This window comes from Halyomorpha halys, unplaced genomic scaffold (assembly GCF_000696795.3).
Source record: "Halyomorpha halys isolate HHAL.00 unplaced genomic scaffold, Hhal_1.1 Scaffold692.1, whole genome shotgun sequence".
Lineage (NCBI taxonomy): Eukaryota > Metazoa > Arthropoda > Insecta > Hemiptera > Pentatomidae > Halyomorpha > Halyomorpha halys.
The window spans coordinates 103,167-129,220 of record NW_027113553.1 but is presented as its reverse complement, the minus strand read 5'-3'; the positions used below and the strand labels follow the sequence as shown (position 1 = coordinate 129,220).

Genomic DNA, 26,054 nt, shown 5'->3' with positions numbered 1-26,054 from the left:
GCAGAGGTAAATATGGTAAAAGAGGGAGAAAAAAGGAAAACAAAAATTCTCACTACCAGAGGTAAAATTATTCTCACTATCAGAGGTTTTTCGAAAGAAAACGAAGGGACCGCATTTTTTTTCTCACTAGCAGAGGATTCTCAGTACCCCAGTGTCTCACTTGGCCAGGTTCCACTGTATAAATGAAATGAATTTTTTTAGTAAGTGCTATTTATAAAAATCTGAAATAGATTTTAATGTTCAATTCATACCTTTAATTACAAATCATAATTCAGTTCTTATTTATGGTCAGAATTAACTACTAAAGATCAATTTTAAAAATCATTTGCACCTCTGTTTCAGTTAGTACATCCGAGTCCAACTGTTCCAAATTCGTCTCGGTGTTTTCGAATTTTCCGTCACAAATGTTAATAATCTCTATTATTAACCACATGCCATAAGGCTTTCTGGTTATAGTTTTTACACCGAGACAACTTGCATTCTCGCACTTAACTTTCTGAGTCTCAACAAGTTCTGTGATATAATTTGGTAAACCCTTGAGACCAGTTGCTGGGATTATTATTTTGAGACAAGACGTTCGCTGCATTTGAACAACTCTACAATTTCGACAAAACATTACATCATGAAATGTAGGATATTCTTCGGTCATTTTGTTTATAATGTTTTCTGCTGTGCTCTCGGTGTTCAATACACCGAGCTCACCTGGGCATGCTTCAAGATTAGGGAATGTTGCCAGTAACAGTTCAAATCTGTTTTTGTATGTTTGAACGGTTACACCTTTTGTTGCTAACTCTTTGCAAAAGTTTAAAAATTTTCCAGATGTTGTGCCATTAATTTTTGTTTCTAGAAGTTCTTTAAAGACAGAGCTATCATTGTATGCACAAGAGGTTACTTGAGCGAAACTGTCGAAGGCACAAGTATTTGTTAATGTGACCTTGGACACTGATTCTCCTCCGTAATACGTCAGTGTTTTAAGCTCAGAGGCTCTGTTGCCATTTTTTAGTAACCCAACCGCTCTTGGTGCGCTTTTAGTAATTTCTAAATTCATCAAATCTGGCTGGCGAACTAAATATGACCTTATACTATTTAATTTCCTGCGCTTTTGCTTTTTTAAGCTTAATTGTTCTTTTAATCTTTTGACTGGTGCTTGTGAGTAACCTTGGTTTCGCCAATTTTCTCTTGCTGCATCCTCAGATGCTGTACCGTCTCTAGTTGATTCGTTGTTTTTAAGTGGTGTGGGTGCAGGGCTTGATATCGTTCCAGTGGAATCCGGACTTAGGGATACAAGTAATTCAATTCCCTTTGTTGGACTTTCAATTTGGGTAGGAGCTGCTAATTTAACTAGTCCATCTAGATGTAAAATATGTTTTATAAGGAACCAATCCATCCTCATCGGTAATTGATCATTTTTGAATATTCTGTTTTTTAAATTATTGAAGTAGCTCTCCACCAGTGCACTACTAGCTCTTGGCTTACCATGACCAAACACTGGTATCATTACTCCAGGAACTAAAGGCAAGTCTTTAGTTAAATTGATCACATATTTTATGATTTGGGGACAGTACAGTGCGTTTAGATGTTCTCCTGTACTTTGTGACTTCCCTTTTACATCCATGTGTAGTTTGTTTGCCCAATTTTCAAAGGGATTTTGACACTCCATAATTTCTTCAACTACCCCATCCAAATGATGTTCTTCAGCTAATTGCTCTTCTTCCGTGAGACTTTGGAAATAACTTTCTTCGAAGTCGACATTGGAAATAGCTTTTTTGAGTAGCTTCCGGGCCTTCTCAGTAGGGGAATCTTCTGTGGTCAATTCGTTTACATCAATGTACTCGCTATCAGCAACCATCAGGATGGCATAAATCAAACTTTTTGCAAGTGACATATTTCCTGCTTTTAATACCTCTGCCAAGCGCCGAACATAAAAGTTCTTTACACCGGATGGCATTTGTCTAACAGGCTGCCACCTAGTTATATTTTTAATGGTGTGAGCAATATCACACCTGATAAAACAATTTGGAATTAAATCAATTTGATTATCAAATAAAATTTTGTAGCAGCTATCATAATACTCTGATAGAGATTTATATTGGGTAAAAGACTTTACGATCCCCGATAGCAGCGCTAGAGATCTGTCACAAATAACTGTTTTGGGGGTTGATATTATGCCACTGCGTTTCCAATCCTCAAACCACGTGTGAATTGCTATGTTATCGTGTCTTTCTGATAACATTTGGCAGACTGGGAATTGGACTTTTCCAGTTTCCTCTGTAACAATGCACTGGTACAAAAAAATTGAGCCAGATTTGTTTCTAAAAGGACGGCTTATTTTTTTCACTACGCTTCCGGTGGCATCTACTATCAGTGTGATGTTCCGATGCTTTCTTTGATACTCATTATAGCATTGTAATTGGAGGGGCGTCCAATATTTAACAAAAAATTTATCCAGTCCTATGTCATATATACATTCTTTGTAGAGTGTCATATATTTTATTTCACTAATAGCATCCAACACATTATGATGTATGAGATCCTCCTCTAACTTCTTATATTTTAGGCACCTCAAAGCATTTAATGAGGGTAAATGTGGTGGCTCTGTTTCGCTATAACTCATAATTTGTTGTGCTTTTTTTAGATCTATAGCCATAAGGGGATTCTTTGAGGTTCATTAAGTGTCTGAGAGCAAGGTCCTTTTCTCTTCCCGACAGTCGTCTCTTTGAACTAGTAGTTTTGCAAGGATCGTTTGACATGTATGAACACCGAATCAAGACCCTAAAAAGTTAACAAATTTACAGTCATTTATTAATTCCTATTAACTTTGTTACTACTTGTTATCATAAATAGCAGTACGAATAGAACGAAATATTTTTAAATCTTTCCTTTAGTCTAGACAATATAGACATTCCAACACAACCAAACTAGTTTTCTAAGTAGATCCAGAAAATATCAAATGTTTGTTTCAATGTTGTTGAATATTTTATAAATTATTGGTATTTGTATAAGCACCAAGGAGGCCGAGGCTAAGAGCAGTCTGTAGTCCGGTGTTCACGAGTTCTAATAAAGCCTCTAGTTCAATGCAATTTGGCGGAAACCAGAAAGGCGTTCCGAGAATGCTTCGGTGATTGAATCTAAAGGGTGATTAAGGTTTAAACCCTTTGATAATGAATTTTTCAAGAGGTTTGGTACCCCGTGGAGCGTACGTATGTATGTAATAATATACGCCTTCTATTGCCTATAGATAGTGAAGAACTTTGTTGTAGTCTTGTTTTGTAGTGGTGAAGATTTTGGTTTCATCTTTTGAGGAACGGATAATGAAATTTAGAATGTTAGCCTGTTTGAGGGCATCACGTAATTGTACCGCCGATACCGGTGGGTTAATTACTAAAGGTGGTCTGAATTGTTTTGTAGTTGTGCTTGTGCTAGTTGTGGTGCTTGTAGTGTGTTATCTGTGATGTTTGTTTCTGAGAGTGTGTCGTATGAATTGTCGAGTTTCGTTTGTGTTTGGGGTCGAGGATCGACCCGGGCAGTGATTTTTGGGAGTGTAAAGCCTTGTTCGTCAGTGGTAGTAATGCGACGTCTCTTGCATTGCTTAGTGGGGTTGGTAGATGTTTGTTTTGTTTTGTTCGTATTGTTATCGAGTTCTATCGCTGTTGGATTCGTCATGTTAGAGAAATAAAATAACAACTTAATGAACTTAAAACTTAATAAAAAGAAAACTTAATATATGGTATTTAAAAACTAGGTTTTAAATAATAGATTTAAAAAACTTTAAAGAGAAACTGTTTACTCACGCGCCCTCACATGGTGAGGGGAAGCTTAAGTGAATACCTTGTTTTTTTTTTTTTGTTTTTTTTCTGACCTAGAAAATTATTAAAATCAATAAAATAAAACTAAAATTGTATTTGTATAGATATTGTAGATATCTTATTTGTATAGATATTGTAATTGTATAGAATAAACGCGGCTTGAAGCGTCTCGATGCTAGTACGGCCGGTCTTGGATAGGTAGCGCCGCTACAACAGTCAATCAAAACAACGAAATAAATGGTGAAAATTTATTGTCTACTATTACTAAAATCATTATCGAAGCTATCTAACCGTATTTACCACAAGTAATGGCACATTTATCCACGTTAGTGGCGTCTTTCTTTACGAATGGGCCATAATATAAATGTTGTTTCCAATACGTCCGTTCTTTTGTGTTAAAAGGCTAGTCTGGCAATGATTCGAATCTAGCAGGTCGCAGATATTTTTCCATTGTAGCATGAATTAAGCGAACTTATTACGAATGTCAATTGTAACTGAGCATCCATTCTCATCGTTAAGTTTTTATTAAATAAAATTGTAATGAAAGCGAGATAAAATTTACCTAGCTTTTATTTGGTAAAACACAACATGGTTACTTAAGGTTATTAGGTCAGGTGATTATATGGTTGCTTGATCACCTGGTTACTGGATTATAATCATTTAATTATATCAATATATTTCAGAATATGTTAATGTGTTTGTTTGTTCTCCCTTTTCAACATTAAAGAACCTGTAGGTTTGTATATAAATAACTATACACTCTGATATATATATACATATTGATATAGCGTAATGTAATAGGAATACACAATAATTTACATGACTTAGACCGTTCTCTTCTATAACCAAACTGGGCAGGTTTTTCAGCACTCAGTCGCCAGCCCCCTACAAACCTGTTGTAAACTTTGACGTGGAAACAAATAATAAACACTCTACTTAGAAACATTTATTAGTTTATTATTATTGACATAAATTATGAAAACTTTTATGTTAACTAACATTAATAATCACATTACATTTTTACACACTCTGACTCTATAGCATCACAAAAACCTTCTTGACTGTTACCATCAATAATCGTTAGACAAATCACTACAGAACCCTATTATCTAGTTAAGATTATTTCACCCCTGAGTCAACTTTAATAGTCACCTGCTGTCCCGAGACCTTCAATTCTGCAGTGTACCAATCAACAAATGATGTCTCCAACATGTATACAGGATATTCATAATCACCGCTGGTATCCTGATCCTTTAAGACATCAACCTTCTTCTGCTTTCCTGCGCCCCTCTGACATTTCTTTGCAAAATGATTCAATTTCTTATTCCTAGAATATTTCTTTCCATTAGCAGGGCACATACCCCTTACATGATTATAACTACAAAAGTTACAATTTTTGACAATTCGTGAAATAGTGGATACGTTCGAATTGGTTTTCTTTATTAAATCAATGGGTTCTTCTTTTATCTGCTCCTGATCATTAATTTTAGATACCTGCGAATAGCTGTATTCTATTGCGGCAAAACTCCAACACTGATCTAATGTTGGGTTTATCTATTTGTAACAATTGTAAGTCTCAATTTAGATTAGCACTACCATTAAGGAATTACAAGGAAATCAAGTAGAAAACACAGTTCTGGGATGAAACAATATATTCAAAAAAAGGTTACAAATTGTTATCTCGTATCCAACAACATTACAATAAATGGTTGGTGTCGATATAGAAGACAATCGATAGATCGATATATAACGATCAATGATTACTTACTTTTTATAAGTATTTTAGAATAGACATGAACAGTTCATATGATTCCCTTTCTTCTTGTCTTCTTGTGAAAAGCAAATAGCTTTTATAAGTCAAACTTACTTGGGGAAATGAAATGCTCGTAAATGCCTTTAGAACCTTTGTCCGCTCCCGTCAATTGAAACGACTCAAATACCTCCTGGGCTTCATTGCCGGCATGTTGGAGAAGTAATGGAATTTGTATTTCGTCCGAAACTTTGTCAAAGTATGCACTAACATAAATTTGAAACTCCCTTTTAAATGTCTTCTAGTTATCAGCCATGTCGCTGCCATGTACAATTATGAGCTCGTAGTACTGATTGTCGACATCTGTTTAACGCTTGAAATACCTGCTGCAACTCAAACTATCTTCTTAAACACAAATAAGGCACCTTAGCACCGTTGTCACCATGTTTTGTTCATTAATGGAGTGTAAAACAGAACTTAAATTGCATTGAACTAGAGGCTTTATTAGAACTCGTGAACACCGGACTACAGACTGCTCTTAGCCTCGGCCTCCTTGGTGCTTATCCAAATACCAATAATTTATAAAATATTCAACAACATTGAAACAAACATTTGATATTTTCTGGATCTACTTAGAAAACTAGTTTGGTTGTGTTGGAATTAAATGATTGAAGATGGTCATTATCTTCTTTTTGTCATTTAATGAATGATCATCAAATACTTTTCTTAATTAAAAATAATTTTAGACTTCTACAATAACATAACCTCACTGTTTTCACCGTTTTATTAAAATCTAAGCATTATTGAACTTAAATACAATGTTAGCTACATTGTATTCTGTACTAATATGTTTTTATTGAAAGATCGATGATTGACTGAGTGTGATAATAAAAGGAAGATGGTTCGGCTGCGGACAAAGAAAAAACTTAAATAGTTATAAAACTATTTAATGAGAGCCAACGTTTTACCCCACATTTCAGGGTTAATATGTTTTTAATATTAAATGAATACTACTTTCATATATTTTTATTAAAATCAATTACTTAAAAGAATGTTATTAAATGTCGAATAAAATAAATAACTTGAAGCATATGTTATAACTTAATATAAAAAAAAAAAATAGTGTCGTTTTGTTGGATTGGTTACTTATGTGTAATGTCATTTACGTTCTTGATTCTATGTAAGTGTTTCTTTGATCTTTATTTTAACTAACATTTTAATTTGGATAGAATATAACACATAACAGCTTGCTTCAATCCGCTAGGCGCGATGGAATCATATCACTCACTCCATCCTCCATGTTCTATAATTTTACTTTATGTACATTGATATATAACCGTCTTTATGTCATTTCCATTGTAATCATGGTTACTAAATAACAAAGTTCCTGTAATTCAACTTTTGAATAAATCTCTATCCATGAGACTAATAAAGATGCTTCAATTCAGTTCATTACTATGAACACAAACAATACTACTATACTACTTCAGATGAACAATTTGTCGAGGTTGTCTTATGAGTGAGTGAGGTTAGTTAGTCTTAGGCGGCTATCCAGCCTGATAACAACTCTACAGAAGCCCCTCGACAAGGCGTATTCAGTAAGTTAGGAAGCAAGAAACGACCCACTGGACACTGACGCAGGTAGAAATGGCCCAGGTAAGATGGTAGAGAGTCGGAGGTGGAGTAAAAGTTTTAGTTGCCGAGATGAAGCGGACGGACTAGTAAGCTAATAAGGATACGTAACAGTTCCGCACATAACGCATTCCAATAATGGCGTTCCGATAACGCGTTCCAAAACGCATTGCAAATCTATCGAACGATATTATCGAAATTACCCTTAGACGACTTACGTATATATCTACGGAATAAACCTATCAATTATTATAATAGTTCCTGTCACGTGTTATCGGAATCCGAATCGTATCATATCATTAAAACAGTCCTGCATATCCAGATGCCGCCCACCGTCGTTACGGAATTCCTACAATATGTATATAAGCTATTAAATCATAAAACGGGTAAATTTAATTGCCTTTTAATTAAAGGTCCTGCGTCGGTAGGTAAAACGTGGTTCGCGGAGATAGTTGGCAAACTAATGATCAATACAGGTATCATAGGTAACTCTAATAGATATAGTCAATTCCCGTTCCAAGATTGCCCTAATAGAAACCTTTTAATATTCGATGAACCGAATGTGGAACCGGCGGCGTTGGAGAATTTTAAATTGTTGTTCTCGGGTACTATACTGTCTGCTAATATCAAATACGAGAACCGTAATCATATATATCGTACACCTACAATCGTAACCTGTAATGCCGACCCGTTTCCTACCAATAATGAATTTAATTCCAGAATAAAACGTTACAATTGGATGTGTCGGCTGGATCATATAATACCGCAGCTCAATGGGGTCATACATCCCGATGGATTATATAAACTATTATTAGAATATGCTACTCCCCCCACATCTGTTGCTCATTATACTGCTTCGCAGGACATTACCTATGAACGTTGCGAAGCAGAAACAGCTAATACAACTATATCCGAAGTGCGTCAAGCAGTCATGGACGACCTGGAGCAATTAAGGACCTTCGGTGTACAGGATTGGTTTGAGGATGATGATATAGAGGAGTTATGGGATGTATAATAAATAAATAAACTGTTTTTTATATATGATGCTTTATTTGTTAAAACCTTCTTATGCGGGTGCAAACCCCCGCGGGGGAAAGGGTCCGCATCTGCATGACTTATTACTGTAGGCGCAATCGTGGACGAAATGGACATGTGGGGCCTCGTTGTCGTCATGGAAGAAGCAAAGCCAGAATCCGTCTGGTCGACTGAATTTAGATATTCCGCCAATGACGTCCTGAATAAATCTTCCAGGGTCCGTAAGTCGTCCGGGTTTCCAGACGTCGTGAATAATAAATCGTCTGACACAGTATCGGTGATGTTCGAGTATGCAGCGGAGTCCAAGTCGTCCAAGGGTCGGTGCAAGCCCTTGGAAAAACATGAGAACGCATTCAATACCTGATCCCATATCTGTGGTATCGGCCTCGTAGCCCCCAGTACCTTCTTCGTCATTAGGCGCAGGACTTTCGAAACCATCGATGAACGAATCAAGTCCATCTGTACAGCAGTCGTCAGTATAGCTATGATCGGCAATAAGGAAATCTTCCTCGATCCTATCCTCCGCTGCTTTTTCGGTGGAGGAGGACATTCCTCGTCGTCAACAGGTGGCGGGGTAGAAGACGTTTCTTCGGTGGTAGGTACGACAGTGGCTGTGTTGAGAAGGTGTTTCTCGGAATGCAGATCGTCACACATTCTGAAATCGTATCCGTACATATATACATCATCATGCATTTGGGATGGCCATAAAGACGATAATTACGAATTACATGTCTAACTTACCTAAGTAAAGGAGAGAAGGAGACTAGAGTCGTAGAACAGCGATTAGGCACACGTGGACTGGTTCTTGAGACTGATGTATTAAGCCTAGTAAACATTCCTTATATACTGGGCGACGACCGACGTGGCGACCCGTCCCTGACCCGATGATAAAAAACCCGCCACGCGGAGGCGACACGGCGACACCTATGTGACCATTGGCATGGTGTTACCCACCGCCGGTCAGGTGTCGCCGTGTCGCCTCCGCGTGGCGGATTTTATATCATCGGGTCAGGGACGGGTCGACCGTTGCCATGGCAACCGAAGGTAGTTAGGGAGGTTTTTGTGGAGAGGTCTCGGTTCCAGCCTCAGTTGGAAGATTTTTCGTAGCGTGAGGTTTAATTTCGGTCTTGCCTGGTGGAATTTGGCCTGCCATCGATCGCGTCAGGCGGAGGGATACTTTTGATGTACTGCCTACTTTAATAAACCCAGTATCGTCGTCGGAGTCTGGCGGTAGATTTGCGGCCTGAGCTGGCTCTAAGGAATGAGCCATCGCGCACTAGTAATTAATATTAATATGTTTTATCGATGCTAGATCTGAGTCGAAAAGCCTTTTTACCTCTGGCTATCGACCACGTGGTAATGTCATAGTGGGGGGCCTCTTCTCACCACGATTGCTGGTCTGCTCTACTGTTCGTGGCCTCTTCTACAGCGGCCATCGAAGTGGAAGTACCAGGCTGGGTAGCAGCCTTAGCTTTCAGCATGGTCTCGGTTGTTTGGCTGGCTAGCTGCGGGCGCAGAGCTGAGGGCGGTCGTTTGTTAAACAGCCAATGCAGACAGGCACTGAACTAGCACTTAACTACCGAGTTGAGGACCGTAGCAGGAGCACTGTTCACAACCAATGACCGAACATTCGTTGAGAAGGTGAGGACCACCACATTGTGGGCATACGCACTGTCTGCCGCAATAGGTCATGGTGTGACCATACCGCTGGCACTTTCTGCACTGGACAGGACATCCATCTTCTTTAAAGATGCTCACCCTGAATCGGATGTAGTCTATAACTGGGATCGATTGAAAGGTGGTGAGGTTTACCGTGTGATCAGTTATTACCTGAATCAGGTCCGTGTTATACTTCAGACTGTCTTGGTGAGCTGGCGGGCCATTTTGAATCCCGACAGGTGACGGCAAAGTTCTTCAATTATATCCTCGATGAGATGATCCACTTCAAACCCGTAGAAAACAAATTTTCTTAAGCGTTTTGTCCTCTGGGACGCAAATGTATGATATTGCACCGCTTTGTGCTGGTTTAGCAATTCAAGTGTGGCTTTGTGGTCAATCACTGTTTGTAGATAAATGCGAGTTTGGTTCTGTGAAGAATTAGTCCCTGTTCTTTAGGCCTGAAAGCTTGGTTTTTCGGCTCTTCTGTCCATCCAGCATCACTATTATCACTCTTTTCACCATCACTTTGTGGTTGATGACGCTTTAATATGTGTGTGTCCTCAAGAGGGACATTATCGATTGCCATGTGTTCAAGTTCAACCTCTCAGTTGTCACTGAGAGGTTACACTTTCAACGTTACTTGAGATAGTTCGTTACGTTATTTTTGCTAAATCTTTTTTATTATTTAAATTACATCATTAAATATTACATATAAAAAAAACAAAAAAAAAACATCTGAACAAGTAACAATATTTTTATTATAATTATACTATATACTTGGGATAACAGCTTCTGAGAGAGAGAGGCTTGCAGTGCCATGCTCTGGTGGATTGCAGATGCACTCCATGCTCGCTGCCTGCTACAAATTTATCCCATTAGATGCGTTCCATGTCCTTGTTTTTTACGTCATTAGCGTTTTTCTCTTCGAGATTGGTGGGGGAGAGGAAGACCCTTCCATTGTTGAATTTATATTATTCAAATAGTGACTCTTAATAAAGGCTGAACCCAAGGCGATCTCTACCGTATCAGGCGGGAGCGTAATCCCTCCACTTCTTGCCGGTGTTCTAACGTTAGGCTTGTTTCAATTTGCATGGTCGGTCTAATATTATTCCACTCTCATAACTTCAACATTCGATGGCATTGTTAGCCCTCCTCTATTTATAACCTCTACATATTTATTTGAAATATTGTCTTGTTCAATTAAAAATTCTGTATTTCTTTATACATCACGCGAGGTATTATTATCTTTAATTAAGTAAAGATTAAATAATTATATTCCTGACTACAATAGCCTGCCGATGCTCATACTCTTTCCAACCAATCCTTTTACCCTTCTGGTTTTCTCAGTCCATAATGAAATTTATATCTACTGGCATAAATAAACTCTTCACACCCAAAATGCTATTCAAACAGAAATTGTAGTTCAGAATACTGAACTCAATTAGAGCTTTAGGAACACATATATTAGAAAGCAGATTAAATGTATCTTCTGCCAAAGCATTAATTTAAATAAAATTGCTTTCATAGTTGTTTGCTATCCATCTAACATTATTTTATCAAATTCCAATGAGCAAGACATTAGACATGAGCATTGTTGCCTGTATTTATTCTGCACAACCAAATATAATGGTTTAGATAAATCTTAACAATAAGAATAAATCTTCGGGTCTGTAGATGGTAGAATGTTTGAAGTAAATAATTGTATGGCAATAATTTTATTTAAAACAAGTTTTGTTCTAAGAAAGTCTTTCTTTCCTATTTTAAGTTGTTTTGTTATCTTTATGTTCGGAATTGATAATTTTGTTGTGTTATTGAAAATAAAACTAGGTACCTTTTGTTAAAAATTAAAACTAATTTGAGCTGGTTGAAGTTAAAGTGTTTTAAACCTAGTTTGCACTGTTTTAAGATTTTGAGTGTTTAAGGTACAAAAAATAAATAAAATAAAATACTTAGGTAATAAGGGATCAAAATGAAATTATAAAATGTATAAGTATAAATTTATGTTTGTATTGTTAATTGTGAAAGTTATTTAGAAGAAAAAAAAAACTTTGTACTTTTCAGTATGGTCTTGCAATGGAAGGGTCAAGTGGATTATGGTGATAAGTAACTTTAAGGGGGAAATTAATCATTGCTATTGGTAAAGGTATAATGTGATATATTTTTAATATCTTTGCCTTCTTTTTACATAAATTCAATAGTAAACTCAGAACTCAGCCAGTAAAGATCCCAAGTAACGATACTCATCTGTCTTTTAGTGGATACAAGTGATTTGAATTCAATTTTATCAGAACTAGATTTTATATATCACCTTTATCCACTTATCATTCAATTTTAACACACTTATCACTCAAACATGATCTGTGTAGAATGAAATATCAATATTATTAACAGATGCTCACTTGTTTCTTTTACATTTGTATTGATTTATATGTTGTATTATTAAATGATTTTGTTCTACTATTAGGAATTATTTGGATTATATATCTTAATAAATCTTGTGGTAAAATCAATTTTCTTTTCTTTTTTTTTCCTTAATCTATAATCATATTTTTCCCTACATATTACAAATAGTTCTAGTGAAATACTAAAATGATAACTTGTTAATATAATATTGAAGAAAAACTGTATATTGGTCAGGAACCCAATCTGTTACTGATGGATTTTCTTTTATTTATATATAAATAAATTAAAATTTTCATGTTGTTAAGCTTGGAAGAATATTTATTGTTGCTTCCTTTATCTTTTTCCATGAGAAAATAATTAAGCTAATGACCAATATGAATGTAAATATTTCTTTAGATTCTTTCTTTTTGATGCGATGTTTAATAAAATTTTCAAACTTTTTTTCTGGCATTCTCCTTGTAATAAGGATAAAAATGTTTGTTTAAGATGAAAAATTGCACTAATGTTTCCCAAAGAAAGATGCCTAAATCAAATGATTATTTTAGAACAAAAATAGCACTATTTTTTCCTTTAGAAAAGTAGCTAAGTCAAAGAGGTTAGGAATACTGCTATCTCTTGTCTTCGAAACATTGTTTGTTTGAACAGAATCTTTAATAAAACACAAATTCCTGATAAGTAAATCTATATTCACACTCCCTTGTAAATAAAATTAATAAATCCATGTTAAATTTATTTAATATTATTTGTGACTGCTTATTTTTACAAACAAGGACCAAAGCAAATCCAAGAAGTAAAATAAGATATCTGGGTTATTATATTGAAATTGATAATTTTTTTTCTGGTTCCATTTGATAATTGAAGATCTATTGACCCCCAGACTTTATTTATTATTGCATTCAGTAACACTAAAATACTGACTATATAGTAAGTAGTCAAAACTTTTATTTTTATTATTTTAGTAATTAATTTTTTCTACACAGGTATATTATCCTTTTTGAGAATTTCAAGAGGCATTCCTTGGCTGTGGAATGAAGTAATTGATGAAGAGGGAGGATATTGTGCACCACAACCAGAGAAGGAAACAAATTCTTGTTCTACCCCTGATGGTTTCTCATTTTATGCGCATGCTCTATCACTGTACCTCCCACTTTTTTTAGGTATGTTGAGAGCAAATTCCTTCTTATCCAAAAGTATTTATGTATTTATTTAGTATAAAATGAAAGTATTAGGCACTAAAAAAAAAAAAGTTTTGCTGAATTTGCGTTTCATATATAATACATTTAGTATACATATGGTAACTAAGTTTATCATACTAAATTAATGACAGAAAAAAAATATTAATAAAACAGTCACATTTAATTATTTAAAGAATACCAATATTTCAACGCACTTTTACAGGCCTCCTTCTGAGCTTTTCTTGACGTTCTTATGTTGAAAAGAAAAATAAATAAATCGATACAGTAAAAAGTATAAATAATGTAAATGAAATTCATGAAATCACACTTAACTAATCATCTAGAGATAAAAATATAAAATAAGAGAGACCAAAGGGATATGAAACTATGATATGAAAGGGAAATGTAAACTATAGTGTAAAGCAAAATAAAAATGTAATTTAAAAAAAGTATGAATATAGAAAAGGAAAGTGTATGAAAGATAAATCAAAAGAAATGAAGGAGACTCTCCAAAAGAAAAATTGTCCCTAGGATAAATTTATTATCAGGATCCAAGGAATTTCAGTGGTAATATGATTTCAATGTTTTGCCAACAAAGGTGTATTTCCAGTTAAGATTGAAAAAATGTATGTTATAAACTGTATAAAAGGAGTTTTACAATTTAATTGGGTCTCTTAGGTTTATATAGATAGATGTTGATAAGTTTATAATAGGACATGATGCCCTTAGTGTTGTCATTATCTCAGCAATAATTCTCTAACCAAAATTTCCCTTCCACTTCTGCATGGAAGGGCTCAGCAGTGATACTATTGTGCCACAATCATTTATTTTGTTTATTAAACTGTGCACTATTACTGTTTGTTTTATTTTGACTGCCTCCTCCCTCCTCTCCTGATCATTATCCCCAATATTTCAATTGTTGCCTACTAATACATGCGTAACTTAATAAAAAAGTAAAAAACAAATATATTATTGGCATAATAATAAAGAAAAATTGTCTCTAGGATAAATTTATTATCAGGATACTACATAATCTACCAATCATCATTTTAGCAATTGACATCATGATTGAAAAATATCAAACTACACTAATTCAAACCTAATATAGTAGTGCATTCTCCAGAAATAGTTCAACTTATGCTCTCTCTAACTATTTTGGTGTAATGTCTCTAATTTGCCTCTTTTAGGTCTTCCTTTATGTGATTATATGTTTTTTCTGTTCTGATGATCCTTAAATTGATGAAAAGTTGATGTGTTTAGTTATTTACTCCTATGGATTTATTTAAATATCTTCTTGTAATAATTTTTAAATATAGTACTAACGCATAAATTAGACTTATCGTTTATTTAATATAATTAGAGTAGTGTGCAGAATATTCAAAACAAATATAATTGTTCCTGAACAAGTGATTTATTTGGAAATATTTTTGTTCCCCATAAAAAGTAATATAACATTCTGTATCAATTAATCTTATCTAAATTGATTGATTAAACCTTCCCCTATCAGCTTCTTAATTTGTGAAGTTTATTGAGTATTTATTTATATCACACCTTTGGAAAAACATTGATGCAATTATGTAATCAAGAATTGTTGATAACACACATTTGAAGCACTTTAAATAAAGTCTTGCAAAAAAAGAGATATAGCTTGAACAGTAAACTAAAATCTTATCATGCATATTTTGAGTTTATATTTTTACAATATGTTGCTATTTTCTAATTTTTAGATGCACTAACTCATTTCAGGAAAAATTCCCAATTGTGTGATATATTGATACAGTACACAGAATTAATTTATTAGGTATTTTAAAACAATGTGGACTCCGTACATTACTGATAGCTTTTGAATTAAATTTAAAAATGCTTTTCTCATAAAAACTGCACGTTGCTTGATTTTTAACAATTCCTTCCCCTTAATGACTAGTGAAGAAGCCATGTTAAAACTTATGATTAATGTAATAATTATGCTTACATTAAAAAACAAAAACAATAATATATATGATTTTTATGAAAATATTATAACTCACAATTTGTCTTAAAGGGATAAATTTTAAAATAGTGTATATATAAGTTACAAAAAAAAAAAAAATCATAATTTAAAAACTTTACTTCTGTACTTTTCCCTCTACTAAATTATAATGAATATTAACATCTGTTTTAGTGATGATCATATGTTTGATTTTATTCAATATTTATTATACCCTTCATCGAAGCCGAAACGTTAAGTTGACAGATGAGTATAATAGCGAGTCATTCACAAAAGCTGTATAAAGAATCTGGAATGTCTTTATTGAAGAACAGAATGCTAAAAAGCTACCAGAGTTTCAATATCATATAATTAATTTTCTTGATCCTAATATAAAATAAATTTATATACTAATGAATAAAAACCATTAAAAAAATTGATATAATGTAGCTTCATTTTTTTAAATTTTACAGTAGTGTACTTTACTTACTTGGAAGGGAATAATTTGAAGTTTATAAATTATTGTATTGTAATAAAAACAAATGGGAATATTAAGTACTGTTTACTAAACTTAATTAATATTTATCGATGAGGTTCAAGACATGTTTCCATTTATTCAAACTTCTTTTCTGAAAATTCAGGGAAAAAACCTGAAAACTGAATTTCTCGAATAAAGTTCAGTTCAACCTGGTTAGGTGGCCCTTGGGTATGTGAGAAAGAAACCTCTACTACTGATATTCTCAATGAAGTTTAGTTACTTTTGCATTGAAGTACCTCTGTTACTGATAATGTAATTGAGATTTGATTTGTTAGAGTTAATGATGTTTACCTCAATAATTGGAACTTGGTGTCCCAATAGTCTGTATAAGTAATACAGGTTTGGACAGGTTGTGATATGTTTACAAACATTTGAATTTATTCCAGAAAAGCTTTGTTTTTCAGTACTATCTAAGGTCTGAATAATAGAGAGGTGTGAAGATGCTTCAAATTATGACACAGAAAAAGCATTACATAAATATTTTGAGATATCAAATATTGATAATCTTGGTATATTTGATAAAATTTATACTATCGTGGAACACCTTATAGAAGCACTTAAATATAGGTGAATATAACTGATTATTTAAGCCTTTATTTTTTTATTGTTTTCCAAAATAAAAGTACATATATAAAACATACATTTTTTTATTTATATTTTCACCTCTAAAAATGAAAAATGTTACATTTCCACCTCTATTAGCCTCTATAGAACCCTCTCTAAATAAGACAACTATCATTTTAAGCCTGCCTATTTGGAAAACGGTAAATAAAAAGCCTCTTCAAGTAATAAAAAATCCTAATTCCCTTAAGATCCCAGTAAAACAGATTACACTATCTTTGAAAGTTATTCTATCAAATTAACTTACTGGCAAGAACTTTAGCAAATGTAACTGGTAAAATGAAGAAACAGACAACCTTAAATGTAGTTAAATAGGAATTTTGATTACAAATTAATATGGTGTGCTGATCCTGATGAGGAAAACATATCCATTAAGTGTTTTTAACCTGATTAGAAGGAGTTAATGTGAAATTTCATATTTAATAAAGATCTCCAAGGTGTATTTAGCTAACAGAGAAAAAAATACATGCCATACATTTTTTATGGAGAAACTACATATTAAAACTGATGCTCATGTTTATAATCAGTTCAACGATGCAAATACTTCTCTTTTATTACATATGTATACTCCTGGAATAACCACCATTTATACATCAGAAGTTCATTGGTCCCAGACAAGATCCAAAAACTATGGTGGATAAAAAAAAATTGGAGTGAATCGCTCTTTAATCCGGAATACGATAATGTTGGAGACAATCCAAGACGTGGAGCATCAAAAAGATGTGACACTCAAGCATCACCAAGGGATAAATTTAAAGAAACCATAAGATCATAACTGACACCATTGAGGTGAGGGAGAGTTAGTACAAATGATAGAAGTATAAAATACTTAAAATTCAACAATCGCAAAATATTATTTAATTAAATAATTACTAGTGATCTTCCAGTATTATTTAATTTTTTTGAAGAAATATTATTCAGAATTCTTTTGTTTTTAATTCAGCAAACCAAAATTAGAAATTGGAATTCGTAGTATATGCACTCTGAAACTTTTTATCCTCAAATTTCTATTTTTTATAATTGGTCTTTTACAGTGCTTTGGTTTTATATTTTGAAACTTTTTTAACCATAATATCATCCTAATGGAATGTTAGTAAAATATAAAAAAATACAAACAAAGTTTGAATAACAAAAATGAGCATGAATGAAATAAAATTTTAAAAAGGGAAGTCTTTTTATTATTATTTTATGTTTTTCAGTATTTTCTAATAATATAAAAGGTATGTGAATGTCACTAAAACAGTTTAGAATATATTTTTATTTACAACAAAAACGAAACAAATATTTCTGAAATTCACAAATATTTAATCTATTGTGTCACAAAAATTATTTCAAAAGAATGAATAACATTAATTTTACACTTACACATACTTAAATTACCACAGATGCCTCCAACATATTTTTGTTATATTAAAAAACTACTATATTTTGAAACTATTTTCAAAAAGTTCAATTAATATTTTTTCTGTCTGATATTTGTGTCAATTTTCATATCAGCATTGACTAGAAAAATATATTACAATACTTTTATAAGGAATAATTTATAATAAGCTTAGAACTAATTATTTACAATTAATACATTAAAAAAAATGTTCATTTGCCATAAATTTAAAGCATAGAATTTTATTCCAAGTGATATTATTTTTAAAAATTTAATTCCTACTTTTTTCATTCAAATTTTAAAAAAAGAAATGACTTCTGTATATTCTGTTACTTCTAATTTAAATTTTGTTTTAATATATTTATATACAAGTCAGTATAGCAATCAATAATAACTTACTATTCTAGTCATTATAACCTAATCCTTAAAAATAATGTCTTTGTAGCTCATAATTCTGAGAAGTTATAACATTATTACATCTGTATATACATTTACACAGATAATATATGAAATAACGGACTTTTTAAAAAAGGTTTTTTGTATCAACATCTTTAAAAAATATTTGATAAGTCACTGTTAGATATACAACTAATTAGAAATATTAAATTTTTTTTTTTTTACATATTCATTTGTTCCCTTTTTTGAGTTGTTCTGTTTAGTAATTATATGAAAAAAAGTTAGCAATACAATTATCATAATTGTTGGTCTTATTGTACCTAAATTGAACACATTATATTGAATTAGAACTAAGTCTTCTTGATAATACTTCATATGACCGAGTCTGTGTAACAACATTGACCTTCCTAGCTATTCCAGGCATTAGAAGAGCTTCTTCATAGCTTGGTAGCTGGTCATTTATGACAATTTGTGGTAAAACGGTTTCAACAACGTGATTGTTTTCTTCTTCTTCTCCTGAACGTAGATGAGGAGTATCAAGCATTTTCCTGATCCAATAAAAACAAAAAATTGCTAGAAAAAGAAGTGTAGTAGAAATAATAAATGGTATATAAGGATGTTTCAGCATCCAGCGAGGTATTCTGCTGCGGTAGCATGCATCTGCCCATGTTTTACCTGAAACATTTTTTGGGTGTGCACACAATAGATTGTTGGCATCCTCAGCTAGTCGATACAGATGGTCCATCCTGCAGTCACAAGTCCATGGATTGTCGTTAAGGTGCATTTTTCCTTGGGCAATGACATCTTCTGCTAAAACCAGGCGATTACCCGAAAGATGGATCTCCGCTATGCCATTTATTTGACTCTTAAATGTACTTAGTCTGTTATAACTGACATCGAGTATTGTTGCACTCATTCCTCCCGGAAAATGTTCCAATTCATTATGAGATATATTGAGAGTGGGGATATTGACTCTATTGATCTCAATGCTTTTTAATTTGCAGTTGGAAGCTTCAAGAAGATTCATAGAAACTAACTTCAAATTTTGTATTTGATTTCCAGTTATATTAAGCCAGTCCATAGGTCTTAATTTTAATGCAGAGATGGCATTGTAGCTCAAGTCAGCAATTTTAAGACTATGTAAGTCTATATAAGTGATCAAATTATTACTAGCATGTAATTCAACCAGTGAATTCAGGAAATGTATACGATTTATTACATTGTGATCAACAACTGCTGTTCTGAGATTAGGCATGCCTAAAAAATAACAAAAATGAATGGTATAATAGTCAACAATTAATAATAACAATTTTTATTAACAATAATTTTATTTTAATACTTTAATGTTCTCAGTGAGGAATTCACTATAGTGTACAAAATATATATTTTTTGGGCATTGATATTTTCACTAAATTGTTTTCTCAAATAAAATTGAATTTTCATTATTGCAGTTCAATATTTATCAACTTTTTGCTTCTGTTTTAATTTTTTTTGTATTCCTACTGCTTCCTGCATTCTATATTTCCTTCTCCAATCCAACTTTATTTCCAGTCGTGTATATATTATATAATAACATTCTAGCATAAAGAACTATTTTGAAACTAATTTCACACAAAAATCCTAGAAGTACAGTCGAACTCAGCTTGGCCGGCTCCTGCTTAATTGGCTCTCCGATTTAACTGGTTGTAAAAAGAAATGAAAGTACTTAGAAAAGATTAAATTAGGGAATACATAATGGAATTTTCGCTTCTTCACTATCAAAGGTGGAGTAGCTTTGTATTCATGGAAGTATTAAAAATTATTTATGTCCTCAAAATCAAAAATTTTCAATTGCATTTTATGTTTTAAATATAAAGGAACTAATTCGGTTCAGTGTCTGTAGTCACATTTGTATTCAATCGAACTGTTAATCCAATTTTAATGATAATTTCAGGGATTGTGTGGGTTGAAACTTTGTTGTTTCCATATTATAACATATAATGACTCATCTGATTTTACCCAAATGTAGAGGAAAGTTGGAGATTAGATTTTGTTGATGACATAAGCAGGGTTGTTCTGTATGTAAAACGGGTCACCAAAATGAACTAAGAAACACCTTTCTGATTTTGGTGAAATACCTCTCACACCAGAGACTTAAGGTTTATTACACATAGTCCAAGATATTAATTGAATGAAGATAGAAGAATTAAAATTGTTGTTGATTAGAAAGAATTTAACAAAACAAACTCCTTAGCTATCTTTAAGATAGTATTCCTTTCACTTATCGTAATGACAGCCATCCAATAAGTACTTTAAAAGAGTCGCTATCATATATTGAATAGTTCACCATATTAATTATCAGCTAGCTAGCTGGTCAGGATGGATCTAAAGGTTAAAACAAATATAAAAATACTTGAATAGTTTAATAGTTATGAACAGTTATTAACTGTTTACTCCTGCATAGATTTTTAATAAATATTTTTTACTATCTTTATGTTAACTTTGACCACCACTCATTTATTCATCTTGATTAAAAGAATTACAGTAACAGAATTAAAAATTCTTATCGTCTTAGGTACCCAAAAAGCCAAATGTTCATGGGTGCAAGGCTAAGAGCAAAAGGATCAGTTGGCAGATGCCATGTTTGCATTCCTGAAAAGACTGAGGACAAATTAGAATTCTAGTTAACCAAGTGGTCATGTTGAAATTCGGACATTTATCTCCTGGCTATACTCAACCTACTTTAGCTTGATTAATCCAATTTATAGATATTGATAGTAGATCAATCGAAAAATCTTGGTTTTTATTTATTTTTTTTAGAATTGAATGCTGCATACTTCCTGTATACAATATTTTATTATTGCTAAGTATTGGAGTTTCAAGGGATTTATCATCATAATTATGTTGGGATATGACCCATGGTAGATCCTCATGGCATTCTTAATGAGCTTCTATAATTCAACTCTAGTTTGGGCTGGCACATTCCAGCTTTTGATAAGGTAAACACTTCTGAATTGGCTACCCCATATCCATTTCAGGCCAATGCTATGGTGTTTAATCCAATTTAAAGTATCAAAAATGACAATTCACAATCAGTTTGGATTATGACATATTTATTTGACATGACAGTAGAATTTATGTAATGTATTTCATACAAGAGAGATGTGCATCGACTGACTTGTATGTATTAAAGTTCAATAATAAAAAAAGATTTATCTGAACGTGGAAAATAAATATATATCCCTGTTGATGTTAGTTCCCTCCGGTAAGCTAAGAGTCTTGGAATATAGTAATAAATTTTTATCTCCTTATAGACAGAAATACTCACCTGAAAAATCCACAGAGTCCAAAGAACAGTTTTGTGCAATTAAAATTTCTGCATTTGTATGGAAATCAAGTATTCGCATATGTTTATTACCACTTAAATCAAGGAATTTTAGTTTTGTCAAACCAGTGAGAGCTGTTGGTTTCAAAACTCTAAACTGTGTTCTTTGAATTCGTAGTTCTTGGAGTGAAAAAGAACTGTAACAATTAAATTAGCAATTTTAAGTGAACATATTATAATAACTATTAAATTATTATGTATATTTTAATATTTGTGTGTGAACTAACAAATAAAAAATAATTTTAGTTTAACACCCATGAAATACAGATTTTAAAAATATTACTGATTGCATTATAAAGAATTAGAGACATTCATCCTCTAATTATAGAGAATAATTGTAAGTATTAACTTAAAAGTATTGGCATGGATCTTTATTTATTTATGGAACCTTAAAAAAGTAAATAATATAGTGCATCACTGGTTCAGAAGAATAACTAAGCAAATGTAAACTTTAAGAAATTGATTTGATTGTGATGGTGGGCTCAAAAATCAATTTACTGGATTTTTCCAAGTCGTCGTAAATGTACTTAAAAAACTTGGAATTTTGTAAGTACAATTATGTCGATTTACTAGCATCTAGTAAATCTATTTTTGAGCCTGCCAACAATTTAAAGTCAATTTCACCAAAATTTTACAGTTGCATTATTATTCTGGAACAATTATGTGTTTTTTAACTCAAGATTTTATTAAAATATATGCTCTTTTAATTAGCCTTTTTCTAGTTTTTTTTTTTTTTTTTTTTTTAACATGTAATAAGAAAATTTTGAGTATTTTAAAACATTATTAGAAATGGAAGAATTGGCCTAAGGAGGCCACGTTCTTCAAGAATCAGAGTGGTAAAGAAAAAAGTGAGACTATAAATGAAAATTTCTGCTGTGAATTTGGATTGCCAATTCAGAAATTTGAAAGATTGAAGGGGAAGAAATCTAGAATAAAGACTTTCTTCTCTTAACATTTATTTCATAAATAGAAGAATGATGAGTCTATATAACTGTCAATGATGGCAAAATGTTTGGTGCTAGTTAAATCTCCATAAAAATAGAATGTCCAACTACAAATCGTTAGGTCACAAGTGATGTCACCAAAATTTTGATAATGACTAAGTAAGTTTTATGAATTCTTGAGATTTTTTTGGGAACTAATTTGTTCCAGCACGTTAATTATAAATAAAAAATTTATAATATTCTGAATTGTTATGCATACTTACACCAAGTCACTTATTTTTCTAAGAGGATTGTCACCTATATTTAAGATCTCAAGAGATGATAATTTTTTTAAAAACGTCTCTGGTAAAATCTCAATGTCACAGTGTGATAGATCTAGCACAGCCAATCCATCGCAAGCAATATTTATTGTTTTAATTGGATTTTCCGATAAATCTAGGCTTCTCAGGCTAACAGGGCAGTTTTCAGATAAAACATCTCTGTGTAACAAATAGATATAGTTAATTAGCAATGATATAAAGTTCTCGATTATTTTGATACAACTACTAATATTGGTATTTATCAACATAAAATCAATATTTCAACATCACTCATGTCTATTTTCTGTAAATATTCAAGTAGAATTAGTATTTTAATCGTTAACATATTATGTAAAAAGATGTAATTATTGTTCTGAGTTTCTAATTAAAAATAGGTAAAAACAATTTTATCACCTTTTCTTAGGTTAAATCTTAACAAAATTAAAATGTCCTCATTTAATATACATAACATTTTTAGTATAACTGTCATTATCAATGCTGAAAATGATAAAAGATATGTGAGTCAAAAATATTATTTATTTACTATTAACCTGTGATTACAACTTTATGGCAATAGCACATAAATCATTTTGTTGAGACTTCTGCATGGATTGAGAAACAAATTACTGCTAAACTATCTAGGAAATATCAAAATAAAATTGAAAAATAAACTTCTTTATAATCAAAATTTTAAGTGAACGCCATTACTTCATGAACCTCCATCTCCTGCTATGAGTAATAGGTCTTACTAATCAGTTCTTGGAATCTTCAGTTTTTAGATTAGGTTTTTTAAACTTTTCATTTAAAATTTTTCAAACGTATCATATTTTTATTAGTTTTTTATGTTATTAAAATATGTTTCGACTTTGTCTATTTGTTGAGTGCTGTAAATTTTTAGTTAGTGCGTCATTATAATATTTGTAATTATTTAAATATTATTTAGTGCTGACAGATTTGTTTGTTATTTATAGCACTTAATAATTGCTGCCATACTTACAAAATTCAATTATTAATTAGATATGTTAATTGAGAAAACATTAAAATTGTTAATATAATTGTTTTACCTATTTTCCATTATTTATTATATTTGATAAAGGTATTTTCTGTCCATCTTAGCTATAAATATAATCCGTAACAATTATTTCAAATATTGATACTTTGCTTGATTTATGACTTATCTGACAAAAACAGAAGTTTTGGTTTTATTTTGAAATGAAAGTGTTTCAAAGATATTAACCATGAACAGGGGTGTCTTTCTCTACTGTGGTTCCTCTTTGGACTGTCCTAAAGCTATCAGGGTTGTCATAAAGTAACAACAGCCAACAAACAATCTATAGAATATGTCAAATATGTATATGCGTTTTTTTGTCAGATGTGCTGCTATTCAAGCAAAGTATGTTATTAGTCCTTTAGTTTTTATTGATACTTAGTACCTAAAATAAACTTGCTCTAGTGTTTAAGTAATTTTAATATTTAATTATTATAAAATTACCTCATCTGATTATATCTCAATGAAAGAGACTGAACTCCATTTATAATATCAGGAAACAGTTGAAAATTATTTTTTGATGCATTAATAAATTTTGCATCTAATAGAGGAAATATAGTAAATTTGTTTCTGGAGATATCCACATGGTCAAACTAAAAAAAAAAGTTTAATTTTGAATTGAAGCTATTGATAGTTTTGTATATTTTTTAAAATCTTATTGGTGGTTGTTCTAAAACTGCACTTTTATCAACTTACTGATTGTATTAAATGTAAGTCATATTCATCCAAGCTTGATAATGAGCGGCCGGCACAGTTCACTTTGTCCCTGTAACATGAACATTTCTCTGGACAGTGTTTAGTTAAAACTCCATATAAAAGACACAGCAAGATCAAGCCATGGATATGCATCTCCTCAACCCTATAATGCATGGTTAATAATTAATACTATTAAATAAATATATGTCGCATGAATCAGCACATAATTAATGTAAAGTTGGGCTAAAGATTTTTAATTTGGCTAGTTAAATTTCCAATATTTATCAATAGAAATTAAACTTGATTTAAATAGTTTTCCCAATTATTCTCATCTTATTGTTTTTGTTTTTTTAATTTATCTAAATATATATTTGTTTAAAGATCTGATTAAAATTAAATTAAATTAAAATATGTTTATCCTAATTACAGATTTTTTTTTTTCAGTTGACAATTTAGTTTTAAAAAATCATGATTCAGTGACTCATCTCAATTGAGAGTTCTGAGTAACAATTAGCAATTAATTACAATTCAATCTGTATGGATTTTTCTCAATACTTTATTAATTGTAAAATTAAATCCTGCAATAGTGATGGTATTCATACTTAAAATTATTTTATTTTCGCTTAAGATTTACTTATTAGCAGCTAAAAATAATTGTCTTAACAATAGTACTTTTTCATATATTTTCAGTCTAATTTATGAATTTCATGAATTGGAGAATATTATCCTACCAATCAATGTAAAAAATAATTATCCTCAAAATTTATTAAAGAGAAAATTTAATTCACCAATTTTGTGAAAATTTGAATGTGTAAATATTTAAATATGTTAAGCAAATAAATTACAAAACAATATTTTGACTAGTATTACCTTTTGTCTCTGTTATTTCGTCCAAACTTGCAAAAATTAACATTTTAAAACAATTATTTAATAAGGTTTGAAAGGCGTGTTCAACCTAGCTAGTTTAAACTAAGTACGATAAGGTTTGAGATAAGACATGATAAAAATAAGGTAAACCATTTCCAACTGTATCTAATAAACTTATAGAGGAACTTTAACTGCAATATTATATCAATCGGACTTTAATGAAATTATTAGGTTTTGTAAATCCATAACAATCATTCTATAAGTAATTTTCGTTTATTGTGAAAATTAAAATTGGGAGGGGGGAAGGTTGACAGAATTAACGCATATTTATTCAAGATAAATGATTCTGATGTTCTATCCTAGTATTTATTTACAAAAAAAAAAAAAGCTCATATTGTTTTCTTGGATTATTATTGTTACGATTTCGTAAGATCATTCAATTCATCTGAAATCTTTTGTGTTAAGATGTTGGCA

The 26,054-nt window shown here is 31.8% G+C and overlaps 1 protein-coding gene and 1 long non-coding RNA gene across 2 annotated transcripts; one reads left to right on the top strand and one right to left on the bottom strand.

Annotated features, from left to right (window-relative positions):
• The first annotated feature begins 4,566 nt into the window (after positions 1 to 4,566).
• LOC106685441 (uncharacterized) lies at positions 4,567 to 15,866 on the top strand. The gene is made up of 3 exons (XR_010844417.1): positions 4,567 to 6,736; positions 13,266 to 13,442; positions 15,622 to 15,866. It is a non-coding gene; the product is annotated as an uncharacterized lncRNA (long non-coding RNA).
• Positions 15,867 to 17,825: 1,959 nt separating this feature from the next.
• On the bottom strand, positions 17,826 to 25,731 carry LOC106685439 (leucine-rich repeats and immunoglobulin-like domains protein 3). Its single transcript, XM_014428108.3, has 6 exons — positions 25,584 to 25,731; positions 24,714 to 24,876; positions 24,462 to 24,610; positions 22,934 to 23,149; positions 21,670 to 21,863; positions 17,826 to 19,619 (listed from the first exon to the last, which is right to left on the bottom strand). The coding sequence occupies exons 2-6, from the start codon at positions 24,864 to 24,866 to the stop codon at positions 18,697 to 18,699; spliced, it is 1,635 nt and encodes a 544-aa protein (XP_014283594.1). The 5' UTR covers positions 24,867 to 24,876; positions 25,584 to 25,731; the 3' UTR covers positions 17,826 to 18,696.
• Positions 25,732 to 26,054: the final 323 nt, after the last annotated feature.

Excerpts from the sequence above, each read along its gene's own strand:
- LOC106685439 (XM_014428108.3), bottom strand. The coding sequence starts at position 24,866 with ATGCATATCCATGGCTTGATCTTGCTGTGTCTTTTATATGGAGTTTTA. Across the intron at positions 21,864-22,933 it reads AGAAAAATAAGTGACTTGGT|TTCTTTTTCACTCCAAGAAC; the intron begins GTAAGTATGCAT and ends TAATTGTTACAG. Across the intron at positions 19,620-21,669 it reads GGACTCTGTGGATTTTTCAG|GCATGCCTAATCTCAGAACA; the intron begins GTGAGTATTTCT and ends GTTATTTTTTAG.